The following is a 20,759-nucleotide window of genomic DNA, read 5'->3' on the forward strand; positions in this document are numbered from 1 at the left end:
TTATAAATAGAGCTTGTTTAACTTAACCGCAATACTCTGAGTACTGTTTAGTGTGCAGGTCTCTATTTGAGGATATCTGTAACCTGGGCAAATGAACGCATCATACATCTCACCATATAGCTGACCAATGGGTGACTGAAGTTTGAATCCGATACCCTGGAAATCACAGTGTGTAGAATGCACAATCTAGGTTTATTTGTATAGTCATGTATGCACAGCGTTTACATTCATTGAAGTGTGACAGTATGGCAATGTTCCTCCGTAAGAAATCAATAAAAGGTTCATTGCTGCCTGCATCCAAATGTTATTTTATGGTCCTTCCAGTACAGTTAGAACCATCGTAATGGCTGATGCATATTGCTCACAAAAATGGCAAGAGCTGGCTGAAATTGCCAGTTCCAATCTGCTTGACTGACTTAATGCAACTTCTGGGAGTGAGGGCGCACAGATTTTTCCATCTGTCTGCCTGGAAAAAAATACTGAGTTGATACAATGAGCACTTTTGAGGAAGAACTACTCTGGATTTGATTTAAAGGTTAGTAGCATCACATTTTTGTTTTTAAGCTCTTAGTAGCTGATCTATATTTCATTCAAGTCTGAAACAATCAATACTTTAGGACAAACATGAAGTTCATTCATGTTTTATATTATTTTTCGGTTTAAATACTGCTGTGTATGGAGACTGCTGCACCATTATCTGAATTCGTTGGCCAGAATAATCTGGAGTATGGAACAGATATTTTGCTGCAAGTTAGATGTCTGCCTATGTCGCATTGAGCACATCTTGGAAACATTTTTGAGTCCAAGATTTCATCATCTTGTATCAAACAGCTTAGAATTTTTAATTTGCTTTCAGGAATGAGTAATTGTAAAGTTAACCTCAAATCAAAATGGACTCTATTTGGTTAAATTTGTGTTCCTGGTAGTATTGTGGTTATATAGTCAGTTCTGGTTAGGTTATCTTTGCTTTCATCATTCCAGGCATTCAAAGTGTAACTTTGAAGCATGCTGGTATTCACTTAGTGCAAGCCGGAAATTATTTTATGATTAACGATAATGTGAGGACCTGGTCAGCTCTGACGTCTGTCCTCAGTCTGTGTTGATCATTAGAAAAACAAAGCAATACTGCAAAGGTCATTGACTCTACCCATGCATGGCGAACAAGCCGTGGCAATTCATTTTTATAAGCTAACAAAAACTTTGAAATATCATTATGTCAACGTGCAACAGAGGACACAAACAGGCTAATATGAGGGCAGAGGAGTTCTAACCAGGGTTTTGATCTGCTTCTAGGCTGCTGGAAGCATGAAAGTACATTAGCAGTTTGTTGTCACTTAAATGAACCCACTTCCAATTTGCACGCTAATGAGTCACGCAAATGCTATTAAAACCCAATTTACAGTGGCCTGATTTGCATCAGAGGTGTAAGGGTGGATGGATGGGATGGATGGATGGATGGATGGATGGATGGATGGATGGACGGATGGGATGGATGGATGGATGGATGGATGGATGGATGGATGGATGGATGGATGGATGGGAAAGTTGTCAACATTTTAAACAATGCTTTGTCACTTAGACAACAGGAAGCCTATGGCACAGAACTCCCCTCCAAACTGTATATATGTGATCATATCATTGTGAGTAAGCTGAAAAAAAGGGCTAATCATCATTATAGATGAAATGTGTTTTATAATGATGACGAAGTGTTTGTCTGCTCTACCCTACGGGAGAACGCAGCAGGAGGCCGTAAAAAGCACACTGTAGATTAATGCTTCCCTACTGCTGACAGATCCTCCATGGCCCACTGAGCAGCTGCTTGTGGCTGCTTTAAAGCCTGAAGCTTAATGTTTCACCTCTAAGCCGGATTTAAACAATGCAAGGAGACCTCACCCCCTAAAGGAGCATATAACTCCTGTCATCTCACTAATGACGCTTACACTAGCTACGTGCTAAGTCTATGCGCTGACAAATGTCTGTATTTTGAAGGAGTTTCTTAGAACTGGAAAGTGATTATGAAGCAGTTGTTGATTTAGAGTGGATGAAAAGCTTTTTGATGAATGCTCATTTTGTGGCCGGGTAACCAACTTCAAAAGTTGAGTGAGTCTGCCTCTTTTACTGTAGTATATAATGTTATGCAAATAACATAAAATAATCTGAATTATTTTGAGGCTTTGTTCGCTTCTGTTCTGAAAGTAATGACCCATTTACAGATCATTTCAGAGAAAGAGGTTGTTCTCAACTCTGTGTGAGGTTCTGGGACACAACCACCCAATCAGCAGCGAGGAACTTTGTTGTCTTTGATTTTGACCGGTCTGTTAGGGTGGTCATGGTAATGTTCTAACTTGCAGTGCTCTGGATTGTCGTCAGTGTGAGGCAGTGGCCAGCCTTTCCACTGAGCGGTCTTGTTGAAATTCTGCATTCCCATGGTAAGTTTCATCTTTATCAGATACGTTTTTCCAAATAATACCAATGCAAAAACAGATTATATTTGTCTCAGTCTAAAGTACTTTTGTTGCACTTCAAGCAGTTCTGTTCAATGAAAATATGTTATCAGAACTGAAGGTGCACATATCGGTGTTTCAAAGCTGTGCCAAACAGTGCACATTTTATTACAATATTACATTGTTTTATCTGTTGTTGCCTGCAATGTCAAAATACACTCATTTCTTTAGTTTCCATGCTAAATCTTCTTTAATCTGCCACTGACAAATTTCAAGTGGAGAAGAAGGAAATATGAGGTTTATGTGGAGGGAAATGGGCAGGCAACATGCTTTAAATTTCATGGTGGATTATGTGTTTGATTAATATCTGAAAGCATGAAACTGATTTAAAACAATCCTGATGTATCAGTAGACGAATTATCTCCACTGTGGCTGAAAATATATTTTCAGTGCACATGCATTGGATTTATGCAATGAAACACCTATTTATATGTTAATGGACTTCTTTCAGACTAATGGAATTCTTGAAATCCTGTTGGTAAAGATAAAAGCAGAATCATTGCTCAAGAATATCTCTAATTGAACAATTATTTATAGGAGGGAGATGTTTGGTAATATTAATTAAAGTTTATTTGGTATTTATGAATATGTTTGTGCTCTGGTTCTAACATCTTGTTCTCTTTAAGGGTAAATAAGAATCAGGATGGGCTTTTCTGGCAAAGGCCTTCCCATAGCTGGGAATGGAGAATGGTAATATTTTCCATGCTGTTAATGTGCAACAAGAACGCAAATATTTGTTGGAATACACTTTATACTTTTGGAATACACTTGGCAAGAACAAAAAAAAAAAAAAAACATTTACAGCTTTAAACCTCATGCATGGTTGATTTTAATCTATAAGAGTAACTCATTACTTTGAGTGTAAATGTATAAATCTTGTGTGTATCTATTATTATGCATTGATAAATCACTTGCTGTGTCAACAGGCCCTCCAACAAAATCAGGAAACACAGAAGCCAGTCCCCTTTTCGTGATGTTTCACCTGTACCATCATATTTCTCAGAACCGGTCTCATTCCTGCAACATGGGGTAACACTGCAGAATCAAGACCACTGACCATTAAACTGTATATTTGACAATTGTATCTGGTAGCCAATCTCCTACATTAGTACCTCGTATCACTCCTCACTCTTTTTCTTCTCCCATAATAAAGCAATTTCAACTCACACCCATTTATTTGGAAAGAAGTGTAACAAGCGGGATAATATAATACACCCCTTGATACTACATGATCCTAAACACCCTGATATTTTGCAATAACGACTGGCTAATTGTTCATTATCACAGCAGCTAGAACATCGCATGCATATATGCACCAACCCTGCCTGTTTTACATAGGATGTAACTGGCAATCTTCCCCGTCTCCCTGGTGTAAGGGGCCCACTCAGGGATGAAGATGACGACGACGATGATGTGCGGAGTCACAAGAGCTTGCCAGCGGTGATGACTAAATTAACCCTCCAACCCAGAGACAAGAAGTCACACAGACATTATAAGAGTCTTTTCATATCTGGTTTACCCCCTCTCGTAAGCACCAGGTAATGAATACAGATCATTTCAGGGCTGCGTTTAAGTCCACTTTATTTAACTTCCCTCCGTTTCGTTCACTGGGACGTACATCATTGCTTACATTGCAAGAACGTCTACTACTGGCAGAACCCTTGTAAGGGGTTTAAATGGAACACCCTAAGCCAGGGGAGTCCTGTCCTGTTCCTGGAGAGCCACACTGTAAAAAAATCCCAGTAAAATTTACGGTAAAAAAACGGCAGCTGTGGTTGCCAGAACTTTACCGTAAAAAATACAGTAGCAACGTAAAAAAAAAAATCAGTTAAATTTACGGTAAAATAACATATTTCATTAACTGATATATTGTTAATTTACCAACCTAACGAAGTACTAATATCTGTTTTGTACCTTTATAATACACTGACAGTCACCAAACACAGTGGTGATGAGAGTCACATGATTAATCAAAGTTCATCACAAGCAGCTTTTCCACAAGCTGAGAAGGACAACACTAACATATAGAAGGTGCACACAGTGTCATTCACACACACACTAAACACCATCATGGTAACATGCATGAAATTTTAAAAATGCAATAAACATTAATTTGACAACATTAGATGTAACATAAAACCCTAATGTACATAACTGATTAGAAAAAAATGAGAAAAACTAAGAAGAAACAGTTATTTCAACAAAAATATATCAAAAGTGAAGTGTCACGCAGGGAATTGTGGGAATGTCAATTTACGGTTTTTCACTGTAAATTTTACAATGAATTGCTATTTTTCACTTCCAAAAACTGTGAATTTAACCGTTAATTTTACCGTAAAATTACATTAAATGTACCGTTAGATCTATTACAGTTATTCACCGTATATAGTACGGAAACTTTCTGTAAACCAATTGACAGTTTTTCACCGCAGCATTTTGACAGTCTTTTACTGTTAAAATCACGGTCATTTTTTACAGTGCACTGTCCTCTGAGTGTCCTGAGCTTAGCTCCAACCCCAATTTAACACACCAGAACCAGCTAATCAAGGTCTTACTAGGCATTTTAGGAACTTCCAGGCAGGTGTGTTTAGGCAAGTTGGAACTAAACTCTGCAGTGTTAGGGTTAGGGTTAGGGTTAGGGTTAGGGTTTAGGGTTTCTAACCCTAACCTAACAGTGAACCTCTAGGACCAAGTTTGGACGCCCCTGGCCTAAGCCCTTGATCACTTGTGGGTAAATTAAGTGCAAGCACTGTGAGTTGCTGTTGTGACATCACAATCATGTTGCACTGTGTTCTATGGATCTGCCTGAAGTGCATATACGAGTAGACTCGGTTCCTCAGTCAAAATCAAATGTCCGAATAAACTTCCCTAGTCCACTTAGGGATATTGAACACACTTCAAAATGCTGGTGGGAATTCACCCTGGGGAAGTGCTTTGCAAGAGTATGACCAAAAGTGGAGTTAAACACAGCCCAGGTAGACATAAGCAATATGAATGGTTTCCTTTGTACATGTTTTAAAGGAATAATTCACCCAACAGTGAAACAACCTCAAATCTTAACTATTCCTTTAATACACACTTCATACACCGCTAATTGTTTATCAATGGCCAATTGTTATTCAGTGGCATATGTTCAGTGCTGGTGTATACATATGATTACCAGGTGCAGTTTGATTGTGAAAGGCACTGGATGCAAAACTGTCTCCAAACTCCCACCAATCACCAAATCCAGAAAGGAAATAGACCCCCCGAGACCACCTTGTAGGTCTGGATGCAGGTATTGCCTCTCTTTTTCCGTAAGCAGCCAGGCTTTGCGAGTACATTTCATTTACATTGTATCTTACTTCATAAAAAAGTCATGCCACTGTTAACTTAAGACCGTCAGCTCATAGATCAAATCAACCATCTAGTGTCTGGCTATCTAAAACCTAACAATAAGAACAGGACATTCCAGCAGAATTCGGTGTCCTTTGCTTTTATGCTAGAGGAAAGTTAAATTCTTTCATACTTGTCACTGTGTAGGCAGGAAACTCTTTTTTGCATGGCTTGACTTCGTTCTGCATTTAGGGCGCTGTTAAATTCACAGAACAAAAATGAAAAGGCACAGTCGATATCTCACCCGGCAGATATATGCGGAGTCATTTTCAGCTTATTAATGATTTAAAGCCTGGTTAGTCTCGGCATCACGTGGGCAAGTATTTTTCTGCTTCCCTCATTTATTTGAGGCTGTGAGGTGCGAGAGAGAGAGGAGAACAGCGCTGAGAACTGAGAGGGAGAGCGAGGGCATGTAGATTTCTATTCACTTACTATCAGCCCCCACAGCTGGGCTAATAAACTGAAGTTAGAGTGTCCCAATAAAGTGGAATTACACAGTGCAACCAACTACACAGTCAGGTCTGCTTGTAGTGCAGACTCTCTGGTGGACACGGCACTTATGTGAATTAAGAGCAATGAGTTTTAGATTTGTCTCCGTTTGCAATGAGTTTCAGATATGTCTCCGCTTGCCAGGAACATCACTGATGAATATGATTAGTAACAGAAATGGTAATTGAATCTTAATGTGATTGAAAACTTGATAACCTTTCCTGTAGTGGAACTTTTTGCAGTGTACCCATAGCCAACTAAGCAGACAAGGCTTTTTTAAGCGGTTACTAGTGTGGTCTGAGTCATTGTTAGGTGATTGCTTACTGGCCCATCAAGCCTGTAAGATATTTTGGTCATTAGATATAATTTGGTCCCTCCCTCAATGCAAGTTTTTTCCCCGTTTATTGTCCACCAGGCAAAAAATCTTAAGTCTGTTTGCTTTGAAATGTAATAGCACAACTCAATGGCAGCTTAAGTTGAGGTATCATTCTTGTTTAGAGCACAAAATAAACAATTAACACTTGCAACATACTTTAAGTTATGCAACAAAGTTTACAATCCTCCAACCCTAGCCTAAGCCAGCATCTGGTTTATCAAAGTGTGTATGCTTGTTAGCTTGATGCATATAACTCCTGTTTTTAATGGATTGTAGTATTTCAACATCTAATTATTCTCATTCTCTTATGAAAAAGGCCGGACAAAACGGAATTCATTTCAGCTAAACCTGCTCATGCAATGATACATCCAAAAATTGTACCTGTTGGGCAGACATCTCTGTCTATCAAGGTGCACACTGTTCGAGAAAATGGGCCCTGCTTGCTTCCTGCCAAAGCCTCTGGAGTGTCCCCGAGATCTCGACTTACTTTCCAAAGTCCTGTAGTGCAGGCAGTGTACCCTATCAGTCCTGACACCATGCAACAGATGAGGCAGACTGACAGAGCGTGCCAGCCCCTGAGGTCTGTGCTGAAAAAAGCACCAAATGGGGGAGTGTTTGACTGCCCACTGGCGGCCCACCTGCTGGAGCCATTTTCTGAGTTTCAGGAGCATTTGTGCCGCCAGATTCTACACTCTCCACTGCCTTATCGTGCAGCTCTGCCACAGCTCCACATTCCTTGTCACCAGGACAAGGTAGATCTTCTGCCTGCACGTAGAGGCCCATACGGTTCCCTGATGGAACGTACCGTGGAGCTCTGCAACTCCCAAGGACAGAAGCTTCCCAAAATCACCATGACCTGCCCAACACCTTCTCCGAAACACCTGTGTCGCACAGAGATGAGGCATGCAGCTTGAAAGACAAACCAAGATGGCTGCAGAGTGAACTAACATGCTTAAATGGAACTCAAAGTTATTATTGCTCTGTGCACAAAGGATCACAGAAAGTTCACAAATTCATTTTGTTCACATTGAGACAATAAAGCCAAAACAGAGACATTTGAAGAATCTCTTGGCACTTTTCCTGATTGCTCAATGATTACTGGACTCTTGGTCATAACCCTCTCCTGTGCAAAGCTCAAAGCTCAAATTATTGCTATCACACCAATCACCTTTCATTTTTTTTTTTTTCCATGGAAGCCCTAAGGATCATTAAATCCTGTCAGAACTGGATCCTGGGGGCTGCACTGTTGCAGAGGTACAGGAAATGCCTCTTAGGAGCTTTATAAAGTCATGCCATACATTTTCCTGGGTGTTAAGATCCCTGGAGGTATGAATCATAAGTCTGTCTTACTGAGGAGGAATGTAATCATTTTTCTTCTCCCCACTTTTCATGGCCTTTCTTTTCTTTTTAAAATCAATACAATTTTCTCAGTTGAGCTGAATCTACAGTGAGATAAGGGGCCGGGGGCAATTTTTACATTTTCCATCATAGCCTACTACAGATGTATCTACCATCTTTTGGTATAAAAATGAGTATTTGTGTGTATGTGTACATGTGTATTTACTAAAAGTAACTGTACCATTAAAAGACCTATGAGAAAGACTGTAATATGGAACCTATTAGAAAAAGTCACTTATTATAGCAGTAGTTGGGAATAATTACTACACTTACCATCCTTTATTAACATCCTTCGGTACTGGTATCAAATTCATATGGTAATCTGTCAGAAATGTGTTTTAAAGCAAAAGTGGTACCTACATTATAATATGAAGTTAAATTCTGATAGTCAGGAAATTCAAACTTTAAAGGGTTAGTTCACCCAGAAATGAAAATTATGTGATTAATTACTCACCCTCATGTCGTTCCAAACCCGTAAGACTTTCCATAAGATCTTTCTGATGAAATATGAGGAGTTTTTTTTTGTAGGTTAAGCTTCTGTTTATGTCTGCTGATCAATGTTTAAATGTGAATAAAATCCTAGATTCAATCTTTTCATCATATAAAGTGATCGAGTCTCTTCAGAAAATTTGGACTAAACCACTCAATTCATATGGATTAGTTTTACGATCTCTTTATGAACTTTTTGAAGCGTTAGTGTTGATAGTGTTAGCATTGCCCTCAACTTCATTGCCAAATTTCTCATGCAGTTAATCGGTTGCACTTTTTCTAAGGCATAAATAGAACTTTACTGAGGATATGTTAAGTATCATCGTTTTAGCCTATATATGAATTAAAGACATTTTGTGTGTTACAATTGCCCTCGACCCAACCATCTAATTATAAAGCTGCATGCCATTTAAAAATCAGTTCTTACGAACACTAACGTGATTCTAAAATTTTACTTTTCTCCAGACTGGTATTGTTGAAGAGGAGAGTGTGTAAGTTATTGCTAATAATTATCTTTCAGTGACTAAATTCGAAGGATAAATTCTAATTGTATATTTTATAATGATTAAAGGGACATGGGAACTTCACTTGTTCACGTTATTGCTAAACTTAAAACAATGGTCCCATGACCGGCATCATTTTTTTACCCTGCACTGTGCTATCATGCAGAAATAAAAACATTCAAGATAAAGTGTGTTTTTATCTTGTTGTCATTGTCCTTGTAGTTAATGCCAATGACAATAATGATAATGTTTAAGTAATAGATACATTCAATATAGATCACATTACATAGCATCTAAATATTTTTTAATATGGATATTTGAAGATTTACACAGCCAAAACTCAAGTCAATAACAACATGTCAATAAAAAAGCTCATTAATTATATTTCCAACTAATCATTGCTTTTAAAAGTCATTTGAAGGACACTCAATTAAAACTGCAAGTGGCAGTAAATTGGTTAATCATTGATTTGCCTGCTCTTACAGCAGGCATGGCTCAAACAAGTACGGTGAGTTACAAATTCCCAGGACTGGACACCAGGGGTGGGATGATAGTGTTATCCTCAAGTTACAGTTGTGAATAATGAGTGTAATTGCTATTTGTAAATCTTAGCAGTTTAGCAGTTTAGATCACTGTAGAATTTGGCATTTTCTTAAAGGTACCAAACATCTAAGACACAATTCAAAATTCAAAAATGTCTCAACGGTGCATTGCAAAGCATGCCTATGATCATGACTGCTATTTCACCAATGAGGTCAGAGCAGAATTTTCGCATTCTTCTTTCTTCAGTCATAGCAAATGGCTCTGGCTCTGAGGTTTCACAAGAAATGGGACTTTGATATTGAAGAATGCAGAAGTGCTTCATAACTTTGCTTCACAGTGCTTAAGACAGGGGACGGGAATTTTAGCATGCTCATCTCTTTTCCAAGCAGTAAGTAAACATGTCACAACCTGGGTCTTCAGTAGCCTAGGCTTAGCTTCGTTGCTGTGTCAGTGTTTGTGTGTGTGTGTCTGTGAGCATGTGGCCTGTTTCTCAGGTCCTATTGCTCCTGCTGTGCTTGTGTATGGGTGTAACAGCTCCCTAGTTTCACGCTTCGATTATCTGGTCAGTCATTACTCATGGCTGCGTTCCCCCCACAGCCTTGTCCCAGCACTGCTTGACCTTTTTCTCTCCAACTGACAGGCATTCCTCTCATTCCTGCAGGGAGTAACGGGCCCAACACACTGACCAAACTGTTAAATGGCCATAACAGAAGTTGTCAGATTATAGTAAATTGGTATAATAATAAAACTTTCTCTATAAGCATATATAATAAGTATACTACTATTTGAAAGTCTCACTAGGGGAAAATATGTGTAACTAAACTCCTGTTTGAAAGTCACACTAGGGGAAAATATGTGTAACCAAATAAACCTGTTAGCCAACATGTAGTAGAATGGATTTACCACTAGAGGGCATAACAAGCCTTTTTTTCTGGCATATATTGTGCAGTGTGACCACATGATGAGAGCATCATAAATAAGTACTAATCAAATATATGATTAAAAAAAAAAAAAGTTGTGTGCATATCACTGCCACAGCTGAACTAGATTGAGTTGCATTATGGAAAGAGAGCTCTCTGTGTGTGAGACAAATCCCTTTTTGTCAGTTATGGTTTGTGTCTCACTTGTTACACAAGTTAAATGGTCTCTGATTTCATGTTACTGGACCTTCAGAGAAACTACTCAAAAATGTTTCTAAATTGTCTATTTTGTAGGTTAGATTCTAGGGTAATTGGTAACACTTTACAATAATTTTACAGCATAACATTTATACAGCTTTTGTGAATATACTATTGTTCAGTGTTAATTTATACAACTTGTATTAGTATATCTGTAAATTAATGAAGTATTGTCTATTTTAGTTCATGATACCTAATGCATAATGTTAATGAATTGAACCTTATTGTAAAGTACATTACAGAGTAACTTAAATACATTTAGTAGTATTAATTAAGCTCTGCAATAGTGAATAGTTCATTAAAGGGATAGTTCACCCAAAAATGAAAATTTGATGTTTATCTGCTTACTTCAGCGCATCCAAGACGTAGGTGACTTTGTTTCTTCAGTAGAACACTAATGATTATTTTTAACTCCAACCGTTGCTGTCTGTCAGTCAAATAATGCTAGTGGATGGGAACTTCTACTATAAGAGTAAATAAAACACGACAGACAAATCCAAATTAAACCCTGCGGCTCATGACGACACATTGATGTCCTAAGACACGAAACGATCGGTTTGTGTAAGAAACCGAACAGTATTTATATCATTTTTTACCTCTAAAACACCACTATGTCCAACTGCATTCAGCATTCGCTTAGTGAGGTCTGATCGCGCTCTGACAATGGCAGTGATGTCTAGAAGTGAGTCCCAATTCGCGTACTTATGTACTATTCTATGACGTTTTTAAGTATAAATAGTGTGAGTAGTGCATTCACACAGAAAATTCCAAAAAGAAAAAGTGCACTTTAAATACCCGGATGATGCACTAAATTAACAGAAAAAACGAAGTGTGGAATGTTTGACACTTCATGCATTCAACTGTCGCAGCTTTAATTACATAGTGGAGGGGAAGGGATGATCGGACTCCGTTGTTAAATGACAAAATAACCTTATATAATTCATGCACTACATGGATGAGTGCATAGTGCACAAGTAAATAGTGTATAAGTATGTAATGTATAGTGTGCCATTTGGGATGCAACTTAGCACTCATTGAAGTATAAGCGCGAGACATCACTGCCGTTGTCAGAGCGCGATCAGACCTCACTAAGCGAGTGCTGAACGCAGTTGGACATAGTGGTGTATTAGAGGTAAAAAATGATATAAATACTGTTCGGTTTCTCGCACAAACCGATCGTTTCGTGTCTTAGGACATCAATGTGTCGTCATGAGCCGCAGGGTTTGATTTGGATTTGTCTGTGCATGTTTTATTTACTCTTATAGTAGAAGTTCCCATTCACTCGCATTATTTCACTGACAGGCGGCAACGGTTGGAGTTAAAAATCATCATTTGTGTTCTACTGAAGAAACAAAGTCACCTACATCTTGGATGCCCTGGGGGTAAGCAGATAAACATCAAATTTTCATTTTTGGGTGAACTATCCCTTTTACTATTAACAATTACTACTTTGGGGAAGTTTAAGGATTAAACTTTAGGGAAAAGTCAATTCTGATAAAAGACTGAATAAACCTGTTCTTAATTAATTTGCCAACAACTTCTAATATTTCTGAGACATGTTCAGCTGCCATAGAAACTGCCTCTGCACCCTTAGATGAGCATTAAACAACCCTGAATAAAGCCCTTATTTAGGACAACACCCAAGAGACGATTATCCATGCTTGTTTCTTCTGACGCAAACGGCAGCTTGCCTCAATAATTTGATAAGCTACCTGAAAGTTCACATGAAGCAAACAGGAAAGGGCAAACAACAGTGCCCAGTTCCAGTAAAAGTTTATGTAGAAATAATGCCTATGATGTAAGCACAAATGTGTTTGAGCTCCTCAAAAGACAATGTTGTGTAACAGAGATAGCCTATTTCTTTCTTTGGAAGAACACTTAAGTGGAAGTTAAACCAAAACAAATTGTCTGATGTGTATTTTGTAGCTTGTCTCTGTATAACTGTATACATTCAAAGTTGCTACATTGCTTGGTAGCCACAAACTATTCACATTATTTTACATTACAATACATATACTTTCTAAAATGTATTTAATGTTTTGCTCTGATTTTAGGCACACCAGAGTATCTAAAGCCAGTTAAAATCACTGTAACGAAGGCCCTCAAGTGGCTTATTTCTTTATTAAACAAACATTGTGAGCATCTGCTGAAATAGTAAAATTCCTCTGGTTTGAATGTTACTGTGAGAAAGAAACGTACGTGTATGGCCAACAGCTGCAGTACATTTACAGACAGCTCTCCTATGTGGAGGTCATTCATCTGCCTATCAGATTTCTAGTGAAATGTTAGGCTTACAGCCGCAGTTGCTACTTCAGTATCAGACCTACCTTTAAAACTGGAAGGCCACCAGTATAGTCACTAGGGCACACGCTCCAAATCACTTACAATGAGGTGTCAATCCTGTGCGTATGTAAGATGTATGCTCAGTGCCATCTGATCTCTACCAAAGCATGCGTGTATGTGTTTATACACTTACTCCTACAGATTATTGCCTATCTTAAGATTAACTAAGGTCATCATGAAGCTTTCACCACTAGTCTGTTTTTGCTCTGCTGTTTGTAATCCATAGTTTGAGCTCCTCCTCTGTTCCATCCTAAAGTGACATACACCCGCGTGCTGGAACAACACCTGTTCACAGAATACTGCATCATGCGATCTTTATCTCTCAGAGGGACCAGCACCCTTTTTTTGTGCATAGTGAGATTTTGCACTGTGCCAATGTGTCCATGTAACTTTCTATATTTGTCTGCAAGCACAGCAGTGCCACAAATTACCACCTCAGCAGTTGGTATCAATTCGTGAAGATTACGACAGTGTCAAATCTGTAACCAGAAGACCTCTCTCATCAGCAATAACCAGTGAAAGGGTTGCATATGTTTCTAAAAGTAGCTGTTCTTCTTTCAATCAAAATTTATTCTGGATTTATTTTTGGAAATATAGCCACAAAATGTGGATGAAACACAACTGCTCATCAAAAATACTTGAGTATCCACATCCGACTGGAACAGAGATAGAAGTGAACAAGAACTATTAAAAACAAAGCCCATCCACCTAATGGAAGGCCATATCTGGTTATTGCATTCCAAACCACATAAAAAACCCCCAGTAACAATCTACAATAAAATGCAAGCGCAAGACAGTTAATGCATCAGGTATAATGACATACAGGTAACAATTAATAACATTACAACATAATTAGCTTGAGAGTCAATGATTGGACCATTATTGCAGTGATTATTATGTTTCTAGCATGTTATATGTTTGGCAACAGTTCTTCTAACCCTAAAAATTGATGCACCTCTTGATGGAAATAACATCATAACATTTATTTCCATCAAGAGATGCATCAAGTTTTGGTCAAGATCTTGTATTGACAATTTAACAATGCAAGAGTCAAGCACTCTGTAAAGTCTACTCCAGCACACCCCAAAGATTTTCCAATTAATTTAAGGTCTGGACTCTGTGAAAATGATTCTTCATTATCCCTCCCAACCATTCTTTTACAATTTGAGCCTGATAAATCTTGACATTGTCATCCTGGAATATGGCCATGATACATCTTCTTACACACAGGAAAATCTCCAGAGTTAAATCAACTCTGCTCAGAGAACATATGGTCCCTCTCTACAAAAAGTTAAAATAACACTGAAGCAGAGTTAAAGTTAAAGAGATAATATGCTGTTTGTGGAGTTGTTTATTCAGATCTTGAGAGATTTAATGTCTTTTATCTTCAGTTGTTTTCATCTAAGGCAGTTATTGTGTTTCTCTTCAGTGATTCTGCTTGTTAACAGCAGGTGTTCATCACTAAAGCTCAATCATAACTTAATCACTTAATTATCTCATTAACTTTAACTCTGCTTTAGTGTTACTTTAACACTATAAAGAGAGGGATCATATGTAATCTGAGCACAGTTGATTTTTGATGTGCATGGCTGTTTAAGAAATGAAAACTACACAATACATCAGTTAAGGTTAGATGAACTGTTGCCAAACATGCTAGCAAACATAATAATCACTTTATACTTCACAGCACTTGGATTGCCAGAGGAATTGTAGGTAGTAATGTAGAAGCATTTGCAGTTATTTAGCAAACATTGTATTATTACCTGTAGTAAAACCATACAAAGTCCAAGCTCATCAAAGCTTGGCACTGGGAAAGATTCTATTCTGGGAAAGTGTTGTCTATACCTAATATATCTAATCATTTCTGATAAGGTTTGTTTGCATCATAAATTGAGGTCATACATTTAAATGGTTGGTTCACCATTCATTTTGATATGCACAGGATCACTTCAGTGTCTTAGAGAGTGCAGTTCTGGGTGAATGAGTTCATTTGGATCGCACTGTGCATGGGGCCTGTTTTTGGAACCGCATCATTCAATAAGTTTCATTTAAGCCTTTGCCAAGAGTGCCAGAGCAGATCCCCCCATGTCCATCAGCACATGTTAGGCACTTGTCTTTAAACGGCTGCGTCCTCTATGACTTCCGCAGGGACCTGATGCACCGTGAGCTGGAGATAGCTGACCAAGCCATTTATTTAAGGACTCTGTTTAAACGTATCTCCTAGTGTGCATGGTAGTTAATTTCCACCATATGAATTTAACTTAGCACAGATCCAAAATACTTAAATAACGGGAGGGTATTTTTGAACTAGATTGAGCTGTTCACTGGGCAGTGGATGTCTAATCAGTGGCAGTGTGAAGTGAGAAATCACATGGACTTGGCAAGACAAACAGCAATAATTTACAGCAGATGTCCTTTACAACCTCTTAAACAAGGGACTTGATTTTATGTACATTACTGACTATAAAAGATCCATTTTGACTGTATTATACTACATACTAATAAAGACATTATCGAAAGTGAGGTTGGGAGTCTTAACCTCTGTAAATTCACTAATTCACTTATTATGCTTCATAGTATTTATTGTTACATATGAGGAACCATTGAGCATTCACAATGTTCATTTGAATTAATCACTGCTTTCAAATGGCATGGATTGTTAGAGAAAACTGTTTGAAAACAGTCATTATCTCTTTTGGTGATGCAAGTGGTGCAGAAATGACACTGCAGCTTTAATGAGAATGTAGCTTTCAGTTTACATAATATCTTATAGCTATAATTTCCAACAAAATGTATTCTACAAATCATAAGATCTGTTGAATCTATCTGCAGAACTTCCTTCTGACATCGTTCGAATGCAACAGATTTAGCTATGAGTTAATTAGACAGTATTGAGAACACAGCTAAACATCTGTCTAGGACTCAAGGCCACCTGTGACATGATTGTATCATCAGCTCACGTATGAAGTCATTGCACTGCAGTCTCAAAACCCCTTGAGAGTTAGCGGAGCTAATGAAATTATTCTCCAAGCCTCAGGATAAACAAACATTAAAGAACAGTGATAGAAAGAGTGGGAAAGAGAGTGGAATGCAGATTAGCCTCCTACTGGGTAAAGCCTGCTGCTTAAAAGGAGACACAAGAGGTCTTGTCACCACTCCGTGAACATCATGATTAGAAACGTGATTTAACTAACTGCCTGATTGTTACATCAGATAATCAGTGTTGTCATGACATTATCACTGCAGATGCAGAGTGATTTGGCTAATATATTCTGTGGTTCATTAGCAAGGATGACAAATTTCAGTTTCTGTCTTGCGTCAGCCGAGAAACCGCCACTGAGATAAATGGTAACCCTGAACAGAGAGTGATTCTATAGCTTGTGTGGCCCATCCCCCGGCTTTTTTTTGTTTTGTTTACAAAACCAGTGTCATCAAAAAGAAACCTATTGCAGGGATATCAGTTAGGAAGTAAGGAAAATTAAAGTGTGTATTTCCATTAAAATATTGCTCACAGCACCTTGAAATAATTTCAGGATGGAAAACATCACGATAATGCATGCTAATTTAAGTCCAACTGAAACACTTGGCAACTTTAAAAGTGCCTTACTTTGTGGGTCAGTCAGTTCTTTGAGCAATTCAAAGAGTCGTAAACGACCACAGGGCAGTTGCTTCAACAACAAAAGGTGTTTGCCCTGAAGGGCTATTTCAGGACGCGCAGTATTCAGAGAATGGCTGCACTGTTGATTCACCTGCATCTACTATGAGTCAGCTTTATAAAGGACGTACAGCCTCTCAACCTGTCACTCTCCTTGAGTGTGTGTGTGTGTGTGTGTGTGTGTGTGAGAGAGAGAGAGAGATCACTCCTGCAGAGGTAAACTAATCCTGCCCTAAAGAAAGCCTTGCACCCAGAGTAAAGAGCAGAGGGGACAGCTGGATGGGGTTAGTGAGTGTCTCGCCATGCCATGAAATGGCTGCCAAAAATAAAATGATTTGTTTCTGGAGGTTAAGTTAGCTCGATTGCTCATTTAAGGCTGTTAATGGATGTGCAGTGGAGCAGAAGGATAGTTTGTTGGCTAAAAAGGCAGGCGAAAAAACGGTCTTCGTTTTTAAATTCTCCCTCTAGCTTTCCGAAGCAGCTCAGGGGGACAAATATAAAGGGTTTCTGGGAATTGCGTGGTATTTGTAGGGCGGCATGGGGCAGGGCGTGGAAGGGGACAGTACAAAGTAGCCGGCGGGCATTGGAGGTATTTCTCAGCTGATCTGTACTGTCCGGGAAACAGGTCAAAGTTACAAACTCTGACCTCAGAAGGGTGCACACCCAACCAGTCAATCAAATAGGCAACACCTCACCCCTGACTCCTAAACAAATACCTCCTAAATAAATAAACAAAACACAATGAACAAACAAAGCTAAGCATTAAGAGGGCAGCCCGTATGCTTTACATGTAACTAAGCAACAAAACAGTGGGTGCCCAAGGGAAAACCTGTCACACAGGAGAACGGTTTGGTGAAAATAATTACGTAATCTTTAAATGTGAGCCGCTTCTCATTTGACTACATAGTGCAGTTTGTGATCAGTCTAATGAGTGTAACTGTATAATTGCTCTGTGTGACTCAGTTATATTAAGGCTAGGGACACACCTGAGGTTACTGTGACGGCTTGCATGTCAGCTTCATGATACTGTTAACACGTGGTTAGGGCAAAGTTAGTGTCTTAAAGGTGGATTAGTTTTAAGCTGAATTACTGGACTCCTCGCTGCGCAGGGCATACACTTGGGTTCATGGGGAAAACTTCGGCCTTAGGATCACGGTGGGAATCCATCTGTGCCGTGAGGATGACGTGCTACTATATACGCACTGTTGTACAGACACCATGCCCCCATAATCACACTGTGCCATCAAGCTAGAGACCATCAGCCTTTATGATTTCAAAGTAATGACAGCACAGATGGTCACAGATGGCAGTGTGGCATGGAAAGACGCAGACCTTGTCAACTTTCTGATTATTTTAACATTGGACCTCACACACTTCATATGTGCACATATTCTCTTGGTTACCTTTTGTAGTTTTGAGTTTTGTTGTAAAGGAAAATAATTTTGAATGTAAGAGAAATTAGAGATTATTTCAGTAGCCAGTATTGTTCTTTAGTAGTGCTTTTTATGACCCCAAAACTGTACTATGGATATCAATGAATCCTTTGTGGTTAATTTTTTTCTGGCAAGCAGGTGAAAATCACAAAGGCTAAATTGAATAAAAGATTCTAAGCCATATATAGGTAACAAAATATCATAGAGACTTGGGAGTGGACTCTTTTGCCAGTAAACAAATTGCAACCGCATTGTGTGATTATGTCCATACAATTGACCCTTCGCAAAGACCCGCTTCCTTAGTTACTTTTGTTTTGGTATCAAACATTAAATACCACTTTGTGGCTCTTTAAAGGTGATAGAGAGGATTTTTTCGTCAACTGAGAATCCAAAGACTGTTACTGAGTTTTTGAAATGAGCGCATTTCAAAGGAACGCCTCCCAAAACTCGTGCACGAGTATTGGAACACGAGTGTTTACCACCGGCATTCGCTGTATTGTGTTTTTTGGATTCATTATGTCAGACTCACCGCAGGTAACTCATAATCTGCAGTTGTTATTCCTGTCTCCTGACAAAAACATTGCATGCAGCGCCTGTGGAGCGTGGAAAGTTACTGGAGAGCGCAGACGCGCTCGTCTCTCACAAGGAACGTCACGGCAGTGATTGACAAGCCAGAGGGCCAATCGTTTACGCGATGATCGCGCAAACGATTGGCTGATGTTTTTAAGGCCCTACCTCGTGCACAGATTATGTATATTAATATTATTACTTTCAGTGCACCTAATAAATAGTCTTTTATCAGTTAGTAAAGACAGTTTCAAGTAATATTGCAAAAATGTATAAAACAAAACATCCTCTTTAGCACCTTTAATGGGTTGTGACAGAGCGACAGCCTCTCAGTTCAAGCGGCATGTGATCATCTCTTCCTACTATAGTAATAAACAAGAATTAACATCAGAAGGTATGTTGTATCAGCCGCAGAAAGACATCAATACACACAATTGTTTGGACCCCAAATTTCTTCAAAATATCTTCTTTTGTTTGGAACGACGGTTGGGTAAGGATCACTGGGGAAAAATGTATAGGCAGTTTGTGCATTTCTATGAACTTTACAAAACAAATGTCTTGGGTTTGAAATTAATGCTCTTATATGAGCAACCCTCCAGCATTTAATAGCGTAACTTGAGAAGCAGAGAGCAGCTCGGGTGGCATGCATGAAAACCCTCCATTCCTCTCATGGGATTTATGTAGTTACTGAATTTGTTCTGGTGAATAAAGTGTCCATGTTGTGGAAGTGATTAGTTTTCCACCACAAAATGGCCACCAGGCGGTGTAGATTTATGTCCATTTAGTGTGAAGGAGCATCAGTACCACACACAACTGGCCATGGGGAGCTTTCATTCTTTAGGTAAATCACATTTCTCCCAAACACTAATGTTTCTTTTGGCTCTCATATTGTTGAAAGTGTCAGAGAAAGTCAAGAGAGTCCTAAAGCTCTGCTTATTTTTATTTCTGCTCAAAGTTGCTCCATGATCACCCAGTATAGGCTCAGGATGATCCAAAAAAAAAAAACTCACATGCATGAATAAGACTCTGGTCTATCTGACAGTTCTGCTGTTTATTTGGTATAGACTGTAGATTATTTTCTTTTCATTCTTTTCAAAGACATTAATTAGTGGCGGTAGAACATTCTGAACTTTCCATTAGGTTATGTCATTTTAAACTGATCCAGTGTTTGTTATATGGGGCAGTGAGGAGAATATTAGGTTAGAAAAGCTGTTTGGGTTTCATTTTTGTCACTGACTGCAACACCATTTTTAACTGTACCTGGTTGTTTATATAAGCTATAGTGTAAACTTCTTCCTGGGGCATGTAATATGGGAAAGTCTGATGACAAAATATCTGCGGACTGTATAATTATTAAAGTGATAAAGAATAAGATAACAGTCTACAGAAGCTGTAAAGCATTATGGGAAGGCAGTATTGATTTCTGCTCACCAAGGGTCATAATTGTAAGGAGTGACTGGCAGCAGCAACTTAGTTTTAGTGACTGATATTGTGATCAATGGTATTTGAGATAGTGATATTGTGATAATAGCTATTTTTATGCTTCTTTTTAATTATATTTTTTGTTAGTCAGTAGGTAAGTCTTGTTTTGAAATATGTTTCAACACCAGACAAAATTAAAATTCCATCACGAGTGTCGAGATGAGCAAAGGTGAAAGAATTGACATTTTTGAATTTCTTTTAAGAACACTTGTACTGTCATGTCAGTCAATGAATGCTGACATATTACAAAATTGGTGTTGACTCTATAATAGGTTGTTCATACTAGAATTTGTATTTGTAAGTCGCTCTGAATAGGAGTGACTAAGAGACTTAAACCATTCTAGAATATAATAATGCTAACATAAATTGCATGTTAGCAGACATATAAAGAAGTTAGGTGTCCCAGATCACACAAAATCACACA

The 20,759-nt window shown here is 38.5% G+C and overlaps 1 protein-coding gene across 2 annotated transcripts; it reads left to right on the forward strand.

Annotated features, from left to right (window-relative positions):
- Positions 1-1,582: 1,582 nt before the first annotated feature.
- On the forward strand, positions 1,583-8,739 carry si:dkey-39a18.1 (uncharacterized protein LOC557637 homolog). Of its 2 annotated transcripts, none has more exons than XM_048154707.1 (6): positions 1,583-2,429; positions 3,131-3,194; positions 3,431-3,533; positions 3,881-4,042; positions 5,668-5,781; positions 7,061-8,739. In XM_048154707.1, the coding sequence occupies exons 2-6, from the start codon at positions 3,185-3,187 to the stop codon at positions 7,656-7,658; spliced, it is 987 nt and encodes a 328-aa protein (XP_048010664.1). In that variant the 5' UTR covers positions 1,583-2,429; positions 3,131-3,184; the 3' UTR covers positions 7,659-8,739. The 2 variants fall into 2 exon arrangements, with proteins under 2 accessions (XP_048010664.1, XP_048010663.1); XM_048154706.1 differs by having other exon boundaries at positions 1,921-2,429; positions 3,843-4,042.
- Positions 8,740-20,759: the final 12,020 nt, after the last annotated feature.

Source organism: Megalobrama amblycephala, linkage group LG14 (assembly GCF_018812025.1).
Source record: "Megalobrama amblycephala isolate DHTTF-2021 linkage group LG14, ASM1881202v1, whole genome shotgun sequence".
NCBI classification, from domain to species: domain Eukaryota; kingdom Metazoa; phylum Chordata; class Actinopteri; order Cypriniformes; family Xenocyprididae; genus Megalobrama; species Megalobrama amblycephala.

Bases quoted from the DNA above. Each gene is read 5' to 3' on its own strand.
- si:dkey-39a18.1 (XM_048154706.1), top strand. From the start codon at position 3,148: ATGGGCTTTTCTGGCAAAGGCCTTCCCATAGCTGGGAATGGAGAATG. The intron at 4,043-5,667 runs GTAATGAATACA...TATGATTACCAG, and splicing joins CCCCCTCTCGTAAGCACCAG to GTGCAGTTTGATTGTGAAAG. The intron at 5,782-7,060 runs GTATTGCCTCTC...CTTATGAAAAAG, and splicing joins CCTTGTAGGTCTGGATGCAG to GCCGGACAAAACGGAATTCA.